Here is an 18,525-nt window from a genome sequence, read left to right as displayed (position 1 = left end):
CGAAGCGGGGAGGGGAGGGTGGTTGGCTTACAGAGAAGTAGAGTGAACCAAGGGGGCAGGTTTTCATCACGGAGAAACAAACAGAACTTTCACACCATAGCCTGGCCAGTCATGAAACTGGTTTTCAAAGCTTCTCTGATGCGCAGCACGCCCTGCTGTGCTCTTTTAACTGCACTGGTGTTGGGCTGTGTGCAATCAGCAGCCAGGCGATTTGCCTCAACCTCCCACCCTGCCATAAATGCCTCCCCCTTACTCTCACAGATATTGTGGAGCACACAGCAAGCAGTAATAACAATGGGAATATTAGTTTCGCTGAGATCTAACCGAGTCAGTAAACTGCACCAGTGCACTTTTAAACTTCCAAATGCACATCCTACAACCATTCTGCACTTGCTCAGCCTATATATAGTTGAACAGCTCCTGACTACTGTCCAGGGTGCCTGTGTATGGCTTCATGAGCCATGGCATTAAAGGGTAGGCTGGGTTCCCAAGGATAACTATAGGCATTTCAACATCCCCAACGGTTATTTTCTGGTCTGGAAAGTAAGTCCCTTGCTGCAGCCGTTCAGGCAGACCAGAGTTCCTGAAGATGTGAGTATCATGTACCTTTCCCGGCCATCCCACGTTGATGTTGATGAAATGTCCCTTGTGATCCACCAGTGTTTGCAGCACCATTGAAAAGTATCCTTTTCGGTTTATGGACTAGCTACCTTGGTGTTCCGGTCCCAAGATAGGGATACGGGTTCCGTCTATCGCCCCACCACAGTTAGGGAATCCCATTGCAGCAAAGTCATCCACTATGACCTGCACATTTCCCAGAGTCACTACCCTTGATAGCAGCAGGTCAGTGATTGCCTTGGCTACTTGGATCACAGCAGCCCCCATAGTAGATTTGCCCAGTCCAAATTGATGCCCGACTGACCGGTAGCTGTTTGGCATTGCAAGCTTCTAGAGGGCTATCGCCACTCGCTTGTGAACTGCGAGGGCTGCTCTCATCTTGGTATTCTTGCGCTTCAGGACAGGGGAAAGCAAGTCACAAAGTTCCATGAAAGTGCCCTTACGCATGCGAAAGTTTCGCAGCCACTGGGAATCATCCCAGACCTGCAACACTATGTGGTCCCACCAGTCTGTGCTTGTTTCTTGGGCCCAGAATCGGCGTTCCACAGCATGAACCTGCCCCATTACCACCATGATGTCCAAATTGCCAGGGCCCGTGCTTTAACAGAAGTCTGTGTCCATGTCCTCATCACTCTCGTCACCGCCCTGCCATCGCCTCCTCACCTGCTTTTGCAGGTTCTGGTGCTGCATATACTGCAGGATAATGCGCGAGGTGTTTACAGTGCTCATAACTACCGCGGTGATCTGAGCGGACTCCATGCTTGCCGTGGTATGGCGTCTGCAGGAGAGCAAGGTGGCAGCGGAAGCGTGACAATGGTTTGCAGCCCTATTGCACCGTCTGCTGCCAGAGCAGGAGAGCAGAGTGGCAGCGGAAGTTGTCGTTCAATGATGATGGTTTGCAGCTCTATTGCACAGTCTGCTGCCAGAGCAGGAGAGCAGAGTGGCAGCTGAAGTGTGATGATGGTTTGCAGCCCTTCTCCACCATCTGCTGCCAGCAGCATCCAGGACACAACAGCGGTGGCTGAGCTGAACGGGCTGCACGCTTGCCGTGGTATGGCGTCTGCACGGAAAAAAGGCGCGAAACAGTTGTCTGCCGTTGCTGTCACGGAGGGAGGGGTGACTGACGACATGTACCCAAAATCAATAATGTTTTTGCCCCATCCGGCAGTGGGAGCTCAACCCAGAATTCCAATGGGTGGCGGAGACTGCGGGAACTGTAGGATAGCTACCCACAGATCAACGCTCCGAAAGTCGACGCTAGCCTCGGTACTGTGGACGCACTCCGCCGACTTAATGAGCTTAGTGGGGACATACACAATCGACTGTATAAAATCGCTTCCTAAAAACTGACTTCTGTAAATTTGACCTAATTTCGTAGTGTAGACATACCCTTAGATTTCAATGAGACTACTCGTGGAGTAAGGTATTACACAACATGAGTAATGGCAGCAAAACTGAGCTTTTGGCTATTAATGTAAATATTTCTTTGAAATTTTGAGGGCAAAACATACCCCAGCAAGACAGGAAATTTTCTCTTTAAGACAACTAAAAAATTAAATGTGCTGATCAAAGACTCATACCAAACATCTCCCTTCAATTTCCATCTCTGCTTTCTTTAAAAGTAGTATAGGATCTTTCCAGATAAAATGCTTAGATGTTCTGCCAGTTAGTTGGTCTTGCTGACTAATTAGCAACTACAGTAATATGCAATACAGAAAGTGAAACACAGTAAGATTAAAAATATCTTCAGCAAATTTCTGTAAATTGATATAGTTGTCACAGTTATTACATGATAATGTAATACATTTATTAACAGTTATTATATTTGCATATAAAATAAACTGCATATAGCAAATAGGAATGTGAAATTAAATTCTATGCTTACATTCTGATAACAACTAAAATTAATCATTTTAAAACAGACTGAAAACTCACAGAAAAATCACTGTCATTGTCAGTCTCAATGTTTATGTCATTGTTTTCTTCTGCTTCAATTTCTCTAGTTAACTGCTCTTCTTCTGCAATGGCACTAGCTATTGCTTCTTCATTGGCCTTTTCCAGGCGATCTGCTAACTCTTCTTTTTTAGCAAGGACTTCTGCCATAGACTGTATAGAAAATCAAAAATTAGAACTGGACCAGAAGGTTAGAAATAAGAAGTTTTCCAAATATGGATTATGTTACATTTTTAGGTCAATTTACAGTCATTTTCTATATTAGTTGTACATTTAAAGGATACATTTAATGAATTAAGAAAACAGGCTAAAATGCTAGCAGTTTCAAACTAATTAATTAAATAGCTACAAGAAAATTTCTTACAATATGATATCAAAATGAACTTCAGGAACTCTTTACAAATAAGGAATTTAATCTAGCCTCTGAATCTAGACAATACTGTTGGAAGTCTGAACTGAGTTTTAAGTGTCATCCTTGCAGATCTGCAGTATAGGAACCCAGGTAAAACACATGCTTTGGAAGCAGCAGTATTTCTGGTAGAGTTCTAGAACAAGAAGTTGTTCTTTTTTTTATAAGCTGCAGTAGAACTGAATATCTACTTAGATATTTGCTGATTCGATATGGGATTCTTCATAAACCAAAAACAAGCTATGAGGACTACAAAAACTCATTACTCTCTCAATACAAAATTTGAGAGCATAACTGTACTCTGCATACAGAATGGCCATTCCATGAGAGGATCAGGGAACAATGTTTAACCATGACTAGCTACATGATGATGAACATAACTTGTCCTTATCTACACAGGCCAAAAAGTCATGGCCAACATTATGTCGGCTAACTCAATTATTAGAAGCCATGTTTATACTCAGTAAAATCTCCTAATGTAGGCAAAACAGGGGTAAATGGATAATTCATTCATCATGACCATTCATTCCTTGGCCCCTCTGCCAAAGCCAAGAACAAGGTGACACCTTTTATTAGAAAACGGTCTTGCATGTCAAAGGTATTTTACGTAGTATCATGAAATAAAGTCATAATTAAGATTAGCAGCCTGTTCTTGGAAGTCCTCTTGCTGCAAAGTGACATCCATGTGTGATGTTAATGGTATGGGAGATTAATGTCAGAGATTTTAAAACAGTTTCTAGCTTGCTTTATTAGACAAGAAAAAGTTCTGTTTGAACAGTACACAACATATTTAAATTATACACGGTAAAATTATTATTCAGATTGTTACATCAGCACTAAGGCACATTTTTTTAAAGTACCAAATTGTTGAAAGGATCAGAAATAAAATATTCTTCATGCTGCTTATACTTCAAAATAAGCAAACAAAGAAAATAAAGAAAAAATTATAAGGAAATATTGTATATTGTACAAGCTCCCTGGTAAGAAATGGCCCCAAACAATATGTCAGCCATGCTTGCTAGTTGCATGGGAAGACAGAAGAGAAGGGTTGGGTTGATTTTAGTGGGAAAAGAAGTCTGACTATTCCAAATGAATTTCAATAACTCATGCTCTTCCAATCCAAGCAATTAGTGGAATTACTGTAACAATGAATGGGTAGCCTGCTTAAAATCAACAATTATGAAAGGAAGTGAAAAATCATTCTGATCATGTATCTAGAAAGAACTGGAAAGAACTGGAGTTATGATTTTTGTAATCCAAACCAGTGCATTACTGTATTTTAGCCTAACTCGGATGTAATCAATTCTAGGGTTGAATGTGCTTGGACATATGCAAAAAATGATTTTTTTGCCATGCTATATATATTTGGTGCTCTGTGGACTTTTTCACAACTTCTATAGTAGGCTAACATTAAATATTGTGCAAAGCAGAATGAGAAACCCAAGGCACATCTTTGTAATTTATTCAGAATTCTTGTAAATTGTCTTACCAATCTGGCAGCACTCACATTTGAAATGTCTGAGGGGTCCATTTCACTTTCTATCTTGTTTTTTAATGCTTCATGCGGTTCTTTACTACCAGAGTTCAGGGAGGGAGATTCATCAATCTGTAGACTTTCTGAAGTATGTTCAGTATCTATGACAACTGCCGGCATTTCAGGTGTTTGTAAGCAAGAACTGTCTTGTAAAACCACATTGCCAGTGTTTCTGGTATCTTCTAGTGTGTGTGCTGTGAACTAATAAAAGACATATTTACAAAATAAGTTAGATGCAACATATTGATTTTCAAATATACTGCTTGAAAAAAAAGCTAATAAAAATACTGTACGTGATGCAAGGAGTGCCGGCTTTAGTTAAAGTTGCCTGACATTTTCCATCTTCTTATAACTTACAGGTTGAAAGTGCTGCCCTGAAGCTGATTTTTTTTTTCATTTTTTTTAAAGCTTTCAGCTAAAAGGCCCTTGTGTCTCCATGCTTTGGAGCAGGGATATCTAGCAGCAGGGGTCCCACTGGTGCCAGGGATGTGCCTTTTGCTATCCTCATAAAAATTAGGCCAAATTGGGCCATATTATAAGCCTCTGAAAAATCTCAGTTTGCACATGTACCATACAGAACCCTGCCTCATTTGGTGCATAGGACAGAATGTGCTTGGTGAATAAATCAGCACTGTATAGTGAATGAGGCTGTTCTCTGCAGGATACCTGCTTCATTTGTTGAAGGAGCTGGAAGGTATGTATGTAGTAAATGAGGCAAGGAACTGCAGGAAGAGAAAGGATGGTCTCATGGTTAAAGCAATTAAATTCCATTCTGGGGAACTGGATTCTATTCCTCCCTCTGCCAAAGTTCTTATGTGATGTTGGGCAAGTCTCATAAACCAAAATTTTCACAGGTGACCACTAATGGTGTGTTCATTATATTTTTGGTACCCAAGTTGAGTCACCTCAGAAGTGCTGAGAACTCACAACTGCAACTGTAGACTGCTCTAAACATTATGGGCATGGCTTCATTGGAAACTTCAAAGCACTGTCGCGGGAACACTCTCACGGCAGTGCTTTGAAGTGTGAGTGTGGTCGCACGCAAGCACTGGGAGAGAGCTCTCCCAGCGCTCCTGGTAATCCACCTCCACGAGGGGATTAGCTCTGAGCGCTGGGAGCATGACTTCCAGTGTTCGGAGCCTGTCTACACTAGCGTTTTAAAGCACTCAGACTTGTTGTGCTCAGGGGGTGATTTTTCACCTCCCTGAGCCGGCAAGTTAGAGCGCTATAAAATGTAAGTGTAGACAAGCCCATAAAGTGATATAAAATGTTAAGTACTCTAAAAATCAGGGCACGGGCAGCTCAAAACCAGGGAGTTAATTCTAGGTTACAAGTCTGGGAAAACAGATGTAGAAGAGGTGACTTTGAGAAAAGAAGACAAGGATAACATGTGGAAATATAGTACAACATTCTTTTATTAAGGCCTACAATCTCCCCTCCCTTTTTCCATAAAGAGAGGAGTAAGTGAGATTTGAAGGGATGGAAATATCCCCAAAGCAGCAAAATGCAGGAACTTTTGACCTCACCAAAGTCAGTGTGGTTGCACTGCTGTATAACTAAAAGCAGAATTTGGCAGAGGGGGTATAAGATCTATTCAGTGTTAATACCTGTATATAAATAAAAGCTGGAATTTGTTATGTGGGCCCTTACCCTTCAGGGAAGAAAATGGGAGGATTGGTATAGTAGCAGATCTCCAAGGCCCTACCCCTTCCTCAACCCACCTACTTCCTGCATTCTCACAAAAAGATGGCCCCCAGAGCTGAGCTACACACATACTGTGGGTTCTCCAGAATCCTGCCACCCACTGCTTATGCAGAATGATGACACTGGTCCTTTTTCAAAAAAGACTATCCAGAATTGCAGAGGCAGGAGCAGGTATGCTTCTTTGAGTGTAACTCTGTTAAATCAGTGGGATTACGTGGGTGAATAGGAGAGCAAAATTTGGCCTCATATTGTTAAATCAACCAATATGCATACTTTAAGGATTATCGTTCTAATGACAAACATAATTTACACAATTTCGTTTATACTGGCATGAACATTATTTATATCACAGTCACTGTTGCTAATATACTTATTTGCAATATTTATATTAGCTTGACTGATGTTTACAGTGTAGTCAACACTGTTTATGAGAAAATCAATAGTTATATAGCAAAATAAATGGTAATTTTATGAAATAATGTTGAAAAACACAAACATTCCCACTACAGCAAAAGACTTCAATACAACAATAGAGAAGACTGCCATACATATCTTTGTTACTAAGCTTTCCTAACAATAATATTTTAACCAAACTACACCTCTACCCCGATATAACGCGACTCGATATAACACGAATTTGGATATAACGCGGTAAAGCAGTGCTCTGGGGGGCAGGGGGGGCGGGGCTGCGCTCTCCGGCAGATCAAAGCAAGTTCGATATAACGCGGTTTCACCTATAACGCGGTAAGATTTTTTGGCTCCCGAGGACAGCGTTATATCGGGGTAGAGGTGTATATTGACCAGTAAATTATTTCCACCAACATTACTACTATTACAAATGATATTATTACATGAACTTCTAGCAAAGCACATTCCCTTTGACTGCACTGTAATATCTACGCACCTAGGGTTTTATACCATGCTCATACAACAGTTCATTTTCACACAAAGGATTAACTTTATGGCCAGATTTTGCCAGGCCCTCGCACAGACACAAAAAACAAGAGGAATAGCTCAGTGGTTTGAGCATTGGCCTGCTAAACCAAGGGTTGTGAGTTCAATCCTTGAGGGGGCCACTTGGGGATCTGGGGCAAAATCAGTACTTGGTCCTGCTAGTGAAGGCAGGGGGCTGGACTTGATGACCTTTCAAGGTCCCTTCCAGTTCTAGGAGATGGGATATCTCCATTAATTAATTATTAGGAAGCAAGGGATTCTCCCACTCCTTTGCTATTTCTATCCCCTCCCTGCATGGAAAACAGGTAAAATTGCAATCCTGTCACTTTGGTGATAACGCATATTTTTAGAATACAGAGACTGTTATCTGCTTGCGCCCCCCATAGGATTCTAGTCACCACCAGAGGAAGTGGGGAGGGGCCACAATAAGTGTCAAAGGATATATCCCTTATACCACCCCTTCAACATCATCCATCAGAGATGTCAGCCACAAAGGGAAGATTAGGCTTCACTCCTCTAAAGAGAGTTGCAAGGGACATACTCCATGTGCCAGGGAACTCCAGGAGGCATTGTAGCTCTGAACCACCCCTAACATGGGCATGTAGCGTTGACGGCATAATCAGGCACTCATTGTACATAACTGAATACAGATAATTTTTCTGATGTACTTTAGTTTTTAATATTTGGTTGTCTGCGCTAGGAGCTATTGTAAAGCCAAATTTGATTTTATACTTTGAAAAACATTAAAACATTTTGGTTATTCTTGCAACAAATAATGTGTCCAATCCTGCAGGCCTTGTGGGTGAGCAGATCCACTGACTTCAACTAAGATGCCTACTACCATACTACCACGCCCAGTTATTTTTCTAGACACTGTAAAATATATGTTGCATCTCTATCTGATAAGAGTTTTTTATCACTGTCAGTTTATGTCGCCACCTTAATGTTATTCACAATGTAGTTTGTGTATATTAATCATAATAAAAAGGATCTGATAAAAGTTCCAAGTACACCTCTACCCTGATATAACGCGACCCGATATAACATGAATTCAGATATAACGCGATAAAGCAGTGCTCCCGGGAGGAGCGGGGCGGCGCACTCCAGTGGATCAAAGCAAGTTCGATATAACGCGGTTTCACTTATAACACAGTAAGATTTTTTGGCTCCCGAGGACAGCATTATATCGAGGTAGAGGTGTATTTTAAAACCTTTCAGTCAGGTTAAAGAATAAGCCACTGGACATGACAACCGTGATTAATGTTTCTATATAAATATTAGCAAAATATTACAATAATAAAAACAAAAAAATGTTTCCAAATTACACTTACCTGAGTCCTTTCAGCAAGAGGATGCTCACTCAGATATAAAGAATCTTTCTGCAGAGGTTCTGTATTTTTGGATGCACTATCTCCATCGAATGAATTCTTCTGTTTACTTTCTGATTGTCTGAAGACTACATTTTCTTTGTCACTGTCATCTTTAGCTCTTAGCAATTCTGCAGCTACAGGAGTTTTTGTTGCTACAGCTGTAGATCGAGATCGAACAGGCCTTCCACGCTGAACTGTTTCCCATCCTTCTGCATCCTTCCGTTCTACGCAAGGAAACAAAAACACCCCACCAAGAAATAGCTTTATAAATACAATTTTGCAAAGCCACAATTAGCAATTTTATTGTCTAAATTGTTCTTGCACAACAAGAACACCTTTTCTCTTTAAAAATATATGGAAACCTATTAGATACTGTTCACGAATAATTTTTCTTCCAAGGGACACTATCGGTTTAAAAATCCTGGGCCCCATCCTGCAAACTCCTACATACATACTTTACTAGTGGGAGTAGTTCCATTGACTTCCAAGGGGCTACTTTCATGAGCCAAGTTACTCATGAACATAAGGGTTTGTACTACTTCTTTTTTTTTTTTTTGATATGTACACATACTTTTTAACAATAGATTTTCTTATCTATTTTGCATTTTGCTCAAATTGGATCATAAAAATACACTATTTAGTGTCAGTTTCCAGATAATTTCACTTTCTGAGTGTCATGAAATAGCAAAATGCTGCTAAGTTTGGGTTGCAAATTGAAGGGGAAGTTTATTTATTTAGTAGAGCAGTTTCCATTGATTTTTTTTTTTAATTTCATGGAAATGTGTCTATTGATCACAGGTTTTATACAAGCTCAATGTTAAATAATTATACAAGCTCAATATTAAATAATAAACTGTACTGATTCAGTCTGGATCCCGTCAATAACTGCTAAATAAGAATAATACCATCATCCCCAGGTCAGAGTTTTCTGACAGATTCTGTCCTGGGGAACATCTGAAAGGTCTTTAAAGTTAATGTCCCTAAATATTTGCAGGATAAGCCTTACTCAGCCAGACTTTATAGGATTTGTACCTACAGAGAAGAACATACAACATTATCATTATTTCCAACACTTAACAGCAAATGAGTTCTCACAAAGTTTATGAAAGACTTCATTATTAAAGCTTCCACCAATCCTTTTGCTTTCAAAGGTAAACTGAAGGAAATCTTTTTTTGTGGACTGTTTAGCATATAAGTATACTGTATACTGGCAGATGGTCTGCACTCTAATGGACATGAGTATGTATGATCTATAAAATCCATTCAGGAACAAGGAAATTTATTCCAGGAGAAGCTATTTGAAAATAAAACCCTTTTGTCCTTTTTAAAGTTTGCCATTGTTCTTCGAATTTTGCCCTTTATTGTTACATTTAACCAACAGACTATGTGGAAAGTGTATAAATAGTGTTGGCTTTTCAAAAAAAAAAAAAAAAAAAATCTAGGAAATAGATACAGTTAGTACTTTTAATAATCTTTCACCTTGCTGGGCTTTATATCATTCTCTAGTGACCAAGACCCCTATTCTGCAAACACTTAACTTATTTGCTTAATTTTATGCATGCAAGAAGTTCCACCGATATCGATGGGCCTACTCATGTGTGTAAGGGTAAACATGCCCAGGTGGTCACAGAAAAAGACTCAAAAAAGAACTACCACAAAAAAGGAATCTTAAATTGAACATAGTTCTTTAATTTAAAAAATATAAATTAAATTGATGCTTTTACAATACTCTGTTTTAGAGAAAGAGCACAAATTAGCAAAGAATCTTAAAACGTAGTCCTTAAAAAAAAAGTATGACAAAATAAGTAACAGAGAAGCCTAATCTGTACTCTCTTGGATTTTAGTTTTCAGAATATTTAGTTTTTCATCCTTTATGAACACTATGATTAATCATTTTATTTTAAAACGGGAAAGAAAAACACTCTTTCAAAAGCTTCCTTGTACAAAGAAATACTATTTAGAGCTTGGAGTTAATCCATTAACCAAGGGGATGGCCAACACAAACACTATTATCTAGTAAAATATTGAAAAAATACAAGAAAATAGTAAAAAGAAGAGCATCTCAATATAAGAATAAACTTAGAACTCAAAGAAACTAAGGGATTAACTATGGACAATATTTTATTATATACCTTTGGTATAAACTGTTTTGAAGAACCATTCCAATAAAAAATGGAAAGGTCTGTAAGAAAGAATGTTTGTCATGACTGAGAGCAAATCATAGAAATGAAACTGACAAAAAACCGCTCAGTTCTGTGAGAGACTAAGTTTAACATAGTATAGCCAGCATATAAACAACTCTTATGATCAAGGTATCTCAAAGCCTTTTACAACAGGAAAGTTGGTCATGTGATTAAGGCAAAAAGACTGACAGTCAGGATATCTGAGTCAAAGTTTTCAAACGTAGGTGGTTTCATAACTTACTTATGCCGTTATTAATTACTTGCAAAAAAAACCAACCAGGGGTACTGGTTAAATTATCATTTGATGGCGTGCATGTAAGGGATAATTACAGAACTGGATGACTGATACATTATGACGAATTGCATATTACTCTTGAAGATTTTGGTAATGTTTGAATTATTGGATATCTGATATATAAAATGAATATATAAGTCTTTAAAAATATATTGGGTGCATTATTATGCTCTTTGAAAAATCTTGTGCCCCTCTGGCAGCCAGACTCACATTGTATCCAGGCTTCAGGAGGAACTGGATCAGCTTTAAGTATTGGTGATCAGACAACCATTTGGGAAGACGAGGGTATCAGACGCCTGTTCCCCCTGTATGACACATTTTTTTGCTTTAAACAAAGTTACAATATATAGGGCTGTCTTGGCTTGATCTCCATTTTTGTTTTCCAGAATCCTTTGTGCCTCCAACTCAGAAGCACCACTGTAAACCAGTACAAGGGCCCTGGCACCAAATCCTGTAAAGCATTAAGTTTAGTGCCAGTGCACCTAGGGATTGTACTACAAAGTGTTGCAATGCTGCAGTCTGGGGATTTCCAACAACGACAGAGGTTGCATAAAACAGAACGTTACCGGCTTATTCTACTTCCATTAACTTCAATGGGAGCTGAATTGGGTCCAACTTCATTGGGAGGCAAACAAACTTGGAATTGGATACAAAACAAAGCAGTGTAAATTGCATATTTATTCTTTGCCACCCTTCAGTACCTAACATTTTGTAATTACTAGGGACTTAATCTAGTTATCTTTTTTCCCCATTTTGTACAGAAAAACAAATATGTGGAAATGCTGGAGTAGATAGTCAATGAAGTCAATGGAACTATAGGGATATTTACATCAGCTGACTGTCCCCATTTTTGTTTTTAAATAGATCAAATGTATAGATACTGTAATTCAAACAGGTGTTAATGATAATTCCATGGTCACAATTAGCAGAAAAATGAAATGTTATGATCTGTTAAATATGATCAAAGCTGATAATGTAAGATAGCTGCAATAAGAACAATCGAATATTTACAAATCAAACTGCTTTACATTACTTCAGAGAACCCATTATCTGCAAACTGGTCACAGACATTTTTAACACAAGCCACAAAACTTTGTGCGAGTGATTCTGCAAGGGGCTTTTTCTGTTTGTTGACAGCAGCCAAAGACAGTATACCTCCGCAGAAGCCCTGTGCTTATTCCTCCAAAATATACTTAAATAAAGATGAGAGTGTGCCTCTGGTTAGAGTTATGGAGACTTGAAGTTAAGAGATCTGGGTTCTATTTCTTGCTCTGCCGCAGACTTACCATATGATCTCAAGCAAGCTATTTAATCTATCTGTGCCTCAGTTTCTCTGTCTCTAAAATGAATTTATCTAATAGTGTTATTACCAGATCAGGATTACAGTATCTTTCCTGCTGGAACTTACTGGTAGCAGGAAAATTTCTTCACAGATCATGAAAAAAATTCTGCTGACTTATAACTCATGCAACTACAATGACCTTAAAAGATGTAAATCAGGATAGTCCTGGACACCAGGTCTTCCCTTTATGGCAATAACATTTAAGGAATTGTAGAGTCTGATCCAAAGCCTACTGAAGTCAATTAAAATGTTTGACTTCAATGGATTTCGATCAGGATGGATCAGGAATGTAGTTCACAGGAGTGTTGTGAGGCCTAATTATTGATTGAAAGCACTTTGAGATCCTGGAATGAAAGGTACTATGTAAATACTATGCATTAATTAACTATTATTATAATCATTCCATTATTAATATAAAGAGATGAGAGAGGAGTCGAACCCCAACAGGAGTCCTTAATGTCCTCCACTAAGGTCTGCAAGGGATGAAAAAAGTATACGCCATAAAGTTATCCGTGCTAATGTCAAATAAAACAACAAGAAAGTTCAAACATAAAGATGAGTTGGAAAGATAGAGGGAAAATTAGTTAACCCTACAATTATGTGCTAAATGCTGCAAAAGCAAGCATAGGAAAGACATTCAGCACATAAATTATTCCAAAATTAACTTTAAAAAAAAATCTTTTTAAGTCATGTGAAGTCCTGCTGGCTGCATATAAATCACCATGATACTGAAAAAAATACATCATTCTGGGACAAAAGAGCAATCAGAAACTCTACAAGCACAATGGAAGTGGCCAAAAAGGGATCAGATAAATGGCAGATTTTAAGTATGTCATGCAGTTTTGAAAAGTTTCAATAATATTATTTTCTATCCCCTATATATAAAATAAAAACAAAACAAAAATTTTTTAAAGTTCACCTTTAAGAAAAATAAGGAAGGACAAGGCACTAAAAGAGTTTTAGATAGAATTTCTTTACACTCAGAGTACCTTATATCCACTGACATGCTTTATTTGATGAGGCTCTTCCAATATAAATATACCTTTATAACAATATTCTGCTGATTTATTTATTAGGTACAGGTGTGAAAGTGGAGCTTTATACTAGACATCTGACACCCATTCATGAGCTCAAAAGTTTATTTTTTAAATCTTTTTCAATTTTAATTTACCCATCACCATCTTATGTTCTCAACCACTGCAAACAATGCTATTTTAACATGAATTTTGCAGCGCTAATATCTTCATTGACATTAGCTCACTTGGCTTTTGAGCTTGAGCAAAATTAACACTAACCAAGGTATTATCCCTGGTGCGTAACAATTGTTTTCAGAAGTCTTGAATTATTTTCACAGAGCACACTAGCCATTCTCCACATGCTAAGTATCACATGCTGGATTTGGTTACTTGCCCAGTTTTGTTAATAATTCATTCTCTAGTTTTACCTGAACTTCCCTGTCTCTGCTTGCTCTGGTATTACATGGAAGTAACAAGCCATCTGTTATCTTGAGGCCCCCATGGTCATTTGGGCCTTATTCCTTCAAAGTTACTCTATGTGGCAGAACTGCACAGCAATCTTATTGGTATAATCAATAAGATAAATTTATCCAAGTATATGCAATACTCCAAGAAGTTCTGCCTTATGAGATTTGTGCTCACTTAAACATTTCTTTGCCAGTGATTTATTACCTAAGCCAACTTGGCTTTACCCCATCATTAGTAAACTTTAAGTCCCAGGTAACCTTTATTATATTTTAAATCTATATAATATTACTGTAGGTACTATAGTGGCACTATGGAGAGCTGTGAATGCATGAATGTTGGAAGCATAAGCCCAGTAGGAATGGAAATTTCCACCCCACCCCCCACAACTTCTGGTAAGCCAAAGACAGGAGTATAGGACAGAAGATAGGAAAGAAAAAGAGTAGTAAAGAAAATACAAAGAAAATGCAATGCTGTAAGAAGCAATAAATCTTGACAGTCATAAGGAGAAGCACTGTCTCCATAAGAGTTGACTCAGGCAATGGATATAGGTAAAATTGTTAAGAGACCTAAATCATCGGCTCTAGTAAAACTAGTATTCACAACGCTTTTTTTTTTTCTTTTTTTTTAATGACAGAAGAGAAAAGGAAAAGAAGAAGAGAAGTACAATTTCCAACAGGGATTATGTCTCCTTAATGTGCAATAAATTCTGCTTTGACAACCTAGCAGGGAACAAACTATGCCTTGATATCTGTGGTGATATTTCTCCAATTTGCTCCTAGTGCAGGTCTGTTGATGTTGTCCTACATGTAACCGGGAGCAAGATCAAGCTTGCAGGAGTAGAGCTGAGCCAAAAGTAAACCTGACAAATATCACGTTCTGTGAACAATCCACTGTTGACTAGAGCTTTAGAGATTGACAAAATATTCTATCTCAATTTATTCTGGCCTACAGAGTCAAAGCAGGAAGGGCAAGAAGGAAAGGGATAGAGGAGAGGGGAAGATGTAAGAGAGATACAGAGGGGAAGGAGGAAAATAAGATATATATACAAAACACAGATATAAAGCAAGGGAAAGTGAGTGGGCAACTGTTGCACAAGCCATGGACAGAGAAGGAGGAGAAAGAAGAGACTAAACAAGGAGACAGAGAATCAAAAGGTAACTAACATTGGGCTATTACACATCACAGAATCATATTTTTGACATTTATACTTGGATTAATCTTCTAAATTTTGAAAACATATAAAACTAAGAGTTTTGGGAAAATGTGTTTATTGACCTGTAACTGGAATTATCTGAAAATATTATCTACATAAAGTCACCTGGCAAGACAAACAGGTTGGCATTTGTGGAGGCAGTATATTCTGAGAATTCCAGTTAAAATTAAGTAACCTTCTTTTCTCCTTCAACAATGTCTTAACAGATTCCTCCATCTTGGATATGAGTAAGCAGCAGTCATCAAAAAGATCTACATAGAGAAATTTGAAGTCATGCTACCAAACCGAGCATCTGACCTACTAGGTAAAAGAGAAATGAAGAAAATGAAAGGTTTTTGGTGCCCTTTACCAAGTTTATTTTTATTTTAAGAAGTTTGCTTTTAAATTAGAAATATCCCACCATGACTTTCCTCTTTTTGATGGAGGACTTTTTGGAAAACTGGAATGGGCTGCTGCCAACCCAAGGAGTTGAAATCTGAGCTGCATTTCTCTAATAACAGGAGAAGATAGTGGGTCCAATTCTCAGTTCCCAGTCTGCCAGCACAATATAGACTTAAATACAGTGGATCCAGGTAGTAGAGGATTCCCTGTAGCAGCACTACACCACTCTCTTCTTTGTTGCTAGCACAAGGTGTACACAGCCAGGAGAAAGAGGGGTACAGCTTTCGTCTTAGTTAAGACTAGAATGCCAAAAACTGAAAGGTGACGTAATAAGAAAATGAAAGGCTATCAAGGCCGTTTGTCTACTTTTTGGAGAGAGACTACCTGATTCCTGGAATCCAGTATGTTGTATAGAGAAAAAAAATCTCTGATCACATAATGTAAAATTAGTAAAATTTGCTTGTCACTCATTTCAGAACCCGCAAAAACAAACCATTTTTTTATTAATTTGGCCTGGTGAAGGGAATCACAACTCTAGGTGTATTTAACGGTCCCTGGTTTTAGCTTGAAATTGTCTATCTGTGCAAAAAACAGAAAAGCTGGTAAAATTCTGCTTCCAAACAACTTTTTGATCCAATCAGCAGAAAAAAATTCAGTCTACTCTCTATCATATCCAGAATAGAATACAATAATCAGATCACTCTGTTCAAAAGCTGAACCTGACCCACGTCATGGTCAACTTCAGTTCTTTGCATTTTCTAAAAAGAGACTAAATTAAAGCTTGAAACTTTAGCTGCCTACTTCAAAAATATGGGCAAAGGATGGATCCTCCAAAACAGCCATTCACTTTGTCCTCTTCCCCTGCAGTTACAGCTACATACAGACGATTTATAAGGAGTCACCAGTTTCTTCAGTGTCCCAATAACACACGTCTTGATCATCTTCATCATCAGAAAAAACAATGGGGAGTCCCTTGTGGCATTTCAGAGACTAACAAATTTATTTGGGCATAAGCTTTCGTGGGCTAAAACCCACTTCATCAGATGCATGGAGTGGAACATACAGTAGGGAGGTATAAATACACAGCATATGAAAAGATGGGAGTTGCCTTACCAAGTCAGGGGTCAGGGCTAACAAGCCAATTCAATTAAGTTGGAAGTAGGCTATTCTCAACAGTTGACAAGAAGGAGTGGGAATCACTTTTGTAGTGTTCATCATCAGAGTTCACCTTAAACAGATGTCACAGGTGCTATGTCAAGGAAGGAAACTAGAGAGTTGAGACTGGTGCCAAAACCAACAGTATTAAGACAATCACTGCAGATAAATGTGTTGTCAGCTGTGCCATCTACTCATGAATTCAGTCCAGTGCATTCAGGCCTCTCATGGAACGAAGGATTCCATCCAGCGCCAGTGTCAGGTCAGTGCTGCTAAGCACCAAAATTGCTGCAAAGAACCACATCTCTATCAAAGCCATCTCTGGTACAGCAATATTTCCTATTGTTTTATCTGAGAATCTTTTGGCTTGGGTACCTGTGCACATACTATTCACAGCTGGGTTCCTGAAGATTTCAGGGATTGCAAATAGGTATTGAGGACAGCATAAATCACAAACTGGGAGATAACCTGTCACTTCTTTAAATGGGTTGAACATGGTGCTTTAAAGACAGTGATGCCATATTCTATGAAGAATCGGTGCCAAGTCCCCTGGGATAGCACACTATACTACTAAGGGAATTGAAGCCTTGACACAGGCAAGTGACAGGCATTTCAGGTCTTAGAGCATGCACCACAGAGATTGAAAGTGATTTTGCAAGCTCCACATTTCCACAGTAGTTATGCATGTCCGTAAAGGATATTCTCTCTCTACAATATGCAAACTTAGTAAAGCTTCTGGGGCATCTTCCTTCTTACATACTGGTAAGCAAGGTGAAAAAAGAGAGACAAGTGACATGGTGAAGTGTGGTGTGATGGGGTCTCCACCCCATGCAGGACTGACCAGGGTTAAGACACCCGGGTAGGCCAATTAATTGCCCAGGCTGCACCTGGAGGAGGAGCCAGGGAGCAGAGAACTAAGTGATTGCATGCAGGCCCACCTATGCAGGAACAGGTAGGACCTATAAAGCCAGGTAGAGGGCTACAGTCTGCGGCTGCTGAAAAAGGGCAGTCACTCCCTGGGAAGAGGGAGGAGTACTTGGGGGCTGCTGGGAAAGGCTGCAGGAAGGCAGACAGCAGTCACTCCCTGGAAAGGGGGAGAAGGGTTCTTGGAACTGGTACACGCAAAGAGAGAAGGGGAACCAAAATGTAGGAAGCAGTCTAGGGAAGGAGCAGTGAGGGCAGAAAGAGGAAGCCCAGAACTGCTGAGCTGGACTGGAACCAAGAGAAGAGGGTGGGCCCAAGTTCGCCTACCAGCCACCAAGAGTGTGGCATAGAACTGAGGCAGTGAATGGGAAGGCTGTCTAGGACTGCTGATGTACTGAACCCCGGAAGCAGAAACGCTGAGTGACCTATCCAGAGGGCTAAGTCACAAAGGAGATGCTGAGGGTCCTGGAGAGAGAGAAGCTGCAGACCAGAATCGGAGTGATGGTGTGCAACCTGTGGGAGGGGGTGTCGGCCTCAACAGCTAATCCTCAGAGTGACCAGGAGACGTCAGCCCAGTGGTGAGAGGTGCACCCTGTGACATGCAGTGATAGCGTGCTGAGCCAAAGTTCACAGATGGAAGATTGGGTGAGGGGAGTAAACAGGGCTTGAAACCCTGAAGTGTTGAAGAGACAGGTTGTAGATGAAAAATCTTAATATGGACCAAGAATGTGAAATGCGCAAGAAAAAGCAAGAGGAAACCCAAATCCTCATCAATACACCTACAAGTTTGCCCCAGGAGGACTCAGAGGCTGTTCAGTGACTCAGCAATATCAGTGACAGAGCAGGGCCCCTTTAGATGATCCGATAAAACTAAGGCCTGGTCTACACTAGGCGTTTATGTCGAATTTAGCGCCGTTACATCGAATTAACCCTGCACCCGTCCACACTGCGATGCTATTTAGTTCGACATAGAGGTCTCTTTAATTCGACTTCTGTACTCCTCCCC

General features: G+C 39.5%; 1 protein-coding gene across 1 annotated transcript in view; it reads right to left on the bottom strand.

Moving 5' to 3' along the window:
- Window positions 1–18,525, bottom strand: part of SCAPER (S-phase cyclin A associated protein in the ER) — a gene marked incomplete in the record, with an annotated part of 368,987 nt that overhangs the window by 248,291 nt on the left and 102,171 nt on the right. Inside the window, 3 exon segments of the mRNA XM_034784768.1 lie at window positions 2,554–2,724; window positions 4,470–4,715; window positions 8,504–8,766. Of these exon segments, the coding sequence (XP_034640659.1) occupies window positions 2,554–2,724; window positions 4,470–4,715; window positions 8,504–8,766 (680 nt within the window).

This window comes from Trachemys scripta, chromosome 10, assembly GCF_013100865.1.
Source record: "Trachemys scripta elegans isolate TJP31775 chromosome 10, CAS_Tse_1.0, whole genome shotgun sequence".
NCBI lineage: Eukaryota > Metazoa > Chordata > Testudines > Emydidae > Trachemys > Trachemys scripta.
Note: the sequence above shows the minus strand (reverse complement) of the source record. Positions and strands in the feature narration are given on the sequence as shown.